Source organism: Pygoscelis adeliae, unplaced genomic scaffold (assembly GCF_000699105.1).
Source record: "Pygoscelis adeliae isolate BGI_AS28 unplaced genomic scaffold, ASM69910v1 Scaffold93, whole genome shotgun sequence".
NCBI classification, from domain to species: Eukaryota; Metazoa; Chordata; class Aves; order Sphenisciformes; family Spheniscidae; genus Pygoscelis; species Pygoscelis adeliae.
The window spans coordinates 985115-990085 of NW_008824469.1; the positions used below are offsets into that span (position 1 = coordinate 985115).

The following is a 4971-nucleotide window of genomic DNA, read 5'->3' on the forward strand; positions in this document are numbered from 1 at the left end:
TGTTTTTAAGATTTGGTTTTATTTCTCATTATCCTACTCTGATTTGATTGGTAATGAATTAAACTAATTTCCCCAAGTCGAGTCTGTTTGGCCCGTGACGGTAATTGGTGAGTGATCTCCCTGTCCTTATCTCAACCCACGAGCCTTTCATCATATTTTCTCTCCCCTGTTCTGCTGAGCAGCAGAGTGATAGAGCGGCTTTGGTGGGCACCTGGCACCCAGCCAGGGTCAACCTGCCACAAAGCTGAAAATAAACACCATCACCACAGCATCCCTTACCACATTGGGGCGCTTGACAATGTTCTCCAGCTTCGTGTGACTGAACTCCAGGCTGATGACATTGTAGAGCTTTTCACGCTGGGCCTCCGGCGTTTCATAGTATCTCACAAATTGAGACATGCTCATTTCAACACCTTTCTGCGTGTTCACATCCATCACATCCACTATCCGTCGGCTTCCTGCAAACACACAGAGACACTCTCAAAACATTTACCTTTGCTTTATTTATATATGTATATACATAATATATATATATTATTATATATATATGTATAAATTCTCAACAACTGCAGGGAAGCTGTTATTAGAGGGTGAGAGACCAGCATCAGTCCCTCTACAGGTCCTGAGCAGCTCCAACAGTGAGCAGGGAACTATCTTGGAAATGGACTTTGTGCCCAGTATGACACTGAACAAGTCACTTGGTGTCTCTGCTTCATAGAGATGGAGAGTTTCCTCCTTTACATGAATTGACATGAACAGAAGTACATTAAAAACTATGAAAAAGCGATATAATATGGTAGCAGGGGGCATGCAAGACAAATAGCTCTCCAAATCATACTCTGCAATTTTCTAAACATCCATATGCGTCTCAAGATGCTTTTACTCATGTACAAAAATTATCCATAAAGACCAAACTGGCTTGCGTCACCGGATGCTATAAACTGCTCAACACCTTATACAGATTGCTGAGCATTCTCAATTCCAGTCATCGTCAGTAGAGATGAAAGCACTAAATGCCATAGAAGAGTGAGACCCCACTTTGGATCTCAACAAAAACTACAGGACATACTTCCAGCTTCTCGAGTGGCAGACATACAAGTCTCATTAGCACCAGAACGTTGAACAGCAGTTTTAGTCAAGCCTTCAGCTTTACACAGATTAATCCACAATCTTCTCTTTGGCCAACTGGAAGGTTTCACCTCTCCCAGCAATTTCATCATCCTAATTAGCAGTTCATTTGTGCGTGAGCGAATGGGAGCCCATGAGAGACATGCCTCATTTCCAGGACAGAAGGATTCCAGCAAACAAACTCGCAATGCTTCCAAAAAATCACTTCAAAACCATTTTCATTGCTGAAGAAATAACTCGAAATAAATTGCATTAAAACAAAATGGAGGGCCGATATATGCCATCAGAGAGAATTATTAATAATTACAGCACCTGGCCTATTGTGTGCTTGGGAGCAGTATTTCAGCAAGAACGATAGTTTGGATTGCATCACTCCATTAAAAACATCCTTAGCCACTGATAGCAATGACAGTGACAGATGTGATAATGATTCTGGAAAGGAACTCAAGACCATAAAGCTTTGTAATCAAAACGAAAAATTTATACAGTGTAAATCTGGAATAGTCCCACTGGCCCGTCAGTCAAACTCTTCACTACAAGGCCGGTGAACAGGATTTCATCCTTAGTCTGAGCTCAGGACTGTACGTAGTGTTGCCACCTTGAGGCAGGATGGGGAGAAAGTTTAGTTACACGTGAAAAAGCAAGAGTCCTTAAATTTGGTATTTGCATGTTTGAAACAACATACATAAAACCTAGTTTTGGGTTGGGCTTTTTTGTTGCTTTTTTAACTGTTAACTTTATTATCTGGGGGGGGGATAGTCTTTTTTCAACTCAATAGGTTAGCAACTGGGGTGAAATCCTGTTAAACAGCCCCTGAATAAAAGCCAGCCTGATTTCTGGCTTCCAGTGCCTGGGGATTAAAGCAGTGGCTACAGCCCAGAGGGGTTAAGTACACAGATACTGAAAAATTATATTTGAAGGACTGTGTGCCAAAGTCTAGGATCTGCCATATTATAGTCTAGGTTTATCTCAGCTTTGCTGGAAGTGACCTTGTACAGCCTCTCAATTATCCTTTCTGAAAGAAAAATCAGCAGTTACTTGATGAATTAAAAGTATGAGGCCTAGTTCAATAGCAGGTTTGTTAAATGTACATGATTATCAATTACGGGCAGAAGAGCTAAGATTTGAATTGATAGTCTCTTGACTTCCAAATTAGAGAGTAATTTGAGGGGATGTTTTTCTCTTAAACCACAGTACTATCAAACAAGCCTGTACATAATGATTCCTGGAATACTGCTCGCAAAATTTGAGACGTATAATTACAGGTTAACAGCCTCCTGCTCGCTGCCCACTTCCTAGTGGTTCTGGCTTACTGCCAACTTTATCTATTCTTTTCTGAAAAGATTCAGCTCTTTCTTCTATTTCCTGCCCCTAGAAGAAGGTTAAAAAATATCCAGAAGGGGAGACAGGTAAAGAACAAGGGAAAGCAGCATGCTGAGGCTCCAAAAAGCGGTGACAGGCTGAGAGAGCTCAGGTCAGGCTGGATTTCTGAACATCTCCAACATGCACTTTACTTGATGTACCATTTCTGTTAACTATTTCCTAGATATCCTCTTGCCACACTCTCGCCCTGCCCTCTAAGAAGGGATCCCACTCAATTAAGCCCAATGCAGGGCACCAAGTCCTAGCAGGATCTCAGCAACCCTGGAAGCCTCTTGCCCTCGAATGGACCATATTCCTCGCTTCAGCTCATCACTCACTGCACATGGATTAACATACACCTGGATCCCTAGCTGGCAAAGCGCATCTCTTACTGCTGACATGGGAAGCTTCAGTGAACCATGCATCACCTCATCCTTGACTTCCCAGGATTTTTTTCCAATATAACTCTTGACCGGCGAACGCCTGGATAGTGCAGAATTAAGAGGCGTTTCCTCTCCTGCAGCAGATGTGACTCAGAGGCAAAGTGGTGATGCTAGGGTTCACTGGAGGGCATTTTACAGCCTAAAGAAGAAACGTCTTCCTCCTCTACTGCTGCTTACTCATCAAGCACAAGTGAATCCCCAAAGGATCACAAAAACAGTAACTAAGAAACAAGCTAGCACCATCTTTGACAAGAGGAACAGACAAAAGCAAGAAGGAGAGGGAAGAATCAGTTGCAGAGATGTAAGCTGGAAAATCAAATCAATTGCGAAGTGCTACTTTAGAACTATGCTTCATTTGAAAGCTTAAAAAAAAAAAATCAAGCTACTCCAGCCCACATATTAGTAAAATCCGCAGTAAAATTAAGGGGGGGTAATAGCATATATAATATCTGTTCCCTTCATTTAGAGGCCTAGTGACCGAGATGCTGTAAAGGTTTTAACAGATTAAATCCTACAACATTGCTGTATGCTGCAATATCATTATTTTTTTCACATAGAAACGAACACCTGGAGGAAAAATGACTTGTGCAGAGTCCCTGCCTCCCACTGCCCACCCTGTACAAGTTGGTTTGGTACGGAGGTTTGCTCCTCACTGTTCTGGGCTTCTCGGCAAAAATATTTTGAGAGCAACAGGGAGGCAAATCTTGGCCTCTAGTCAGAAAGAGAACTGCACTCCATGAATGCAAGTTACACAGGCACCTTGCCTGCATCAAGCAAACGCTTTCACAAATCATAGCTTCACCAAGTCCACCCCAGAGACAGACTTCAGGAGTGACGTGCTCCAGCTCTGAAGTCATTCAGCAAAGCTCTCATCGATCTCCCCTGCAGCATTTGCGCCCACACTTTGCTTCGTGTATAGAACATTGTAATGATCTGCCAAAGAGGGAACAGTGAATGGGAAATTCTGGGACTATAATAATCTCCAACAGTTGCTGCTTCCCATTTCTCAAAAGGTGAAGCACTGCCTTCCCCTGCCTTGACCTGAAACAGCTTCATCCTTTCCCCTGACGTGGATTTAGCATTGATATTAGGAGCATTGGAAGCGAGAGGTGGTCCATAAGCAAAGCAAACATGAACCACACAGTAGAATACAAAAAATGCACAGAAAGTGTGAATCAGGTGTGAAAATTACACCAGTGTTTTCTAGGCTGCTGTCTCTTCCCCACGGCACCACTGGCAGGAGAAGGTACAACACTCCCACCGCAGAGGAAAGAAGGAATGTCCTTTCTGTAAGAATGATTATCAAGCCTGTCCATTAGGAGGATAAAGCTACCTTGGGGAATTATTTTAACCCTTTGTGACTGAAGTAAGGTCTGTGCCCAAAGTACAGTATGGTGTCTACAACCAGAAGCCAACCTCAAATGCAGAGGGATAGACCTGCTGGTCCTTTCTAATCTTTATGCTTCTTACTGGGAAAAAAATCCTTGGTTTGTAAAGCAGGATTTTTGGCAGAGCCTTAGGAAATCTGCTAGCTTTACTAGCAGGTTAATTGTATCTAAAGACTGAGGCTTTGACTTGCATCCTGGTTAATCCCGCTGGAGCTCCTGGAGCTGGAAAGCACGTATTCTTCTGCTACCCAGAGGAGACTGTTCTGATATTCCATACTAACTCGGAGGGCCAAGAATCAGAGCAGAAAGTCCTTGCTCAAGTGGAGCTGTTCACAACATTCCCTGCATTTCAGACCCAGGGCAAGAACAACTTAACTTAAGAGCGACACATTCCCTGCATTTCAGACCCAGGGCAAGAACAACTTAAGTTAAGAGCGACACGTACCAATACCATCGCTCCCAGATCCACCAGAGGGCACAGAAGAACAAAGGGAAACAAGAGTCCAGCTCGGACACTTGCACACATCTCTCCCACACGTCTCCCAGTTAGTTTTCTCACCTAGCATTTTCCCCAGCACAGGCTGGTCCACCATGAAACAAGTATCCCCAAGCCATCCAGCTCCCCCCTTGCAGTGCTCTCTGCCTTTCCC

At 43.5% G+C, this 4971-nt stretch overlaps 1 protein-coding gene across 1 annotated transcript in view; it reads right to left on the reverse strand.

The window, feature by feature from the left end:
- KDM2B (lysine (K)-specific demethylase 2B) overlaps positions 1 to 4971 on the reverse strand; it is a 119338-nt gene that overhangs the window by 93623 nt on the left and 20744 nt on the right. Inside the window, exon 3 of the mRNA XM_009321187.1 lies at positions 280 to 458. Coding sequence (XP_009319462.1) covers positions 280 to 458 — 179 coding nt within the window. The remainder of the gene's footprint in view (positions 1 to 279; positions 459 to 4971) is intronic.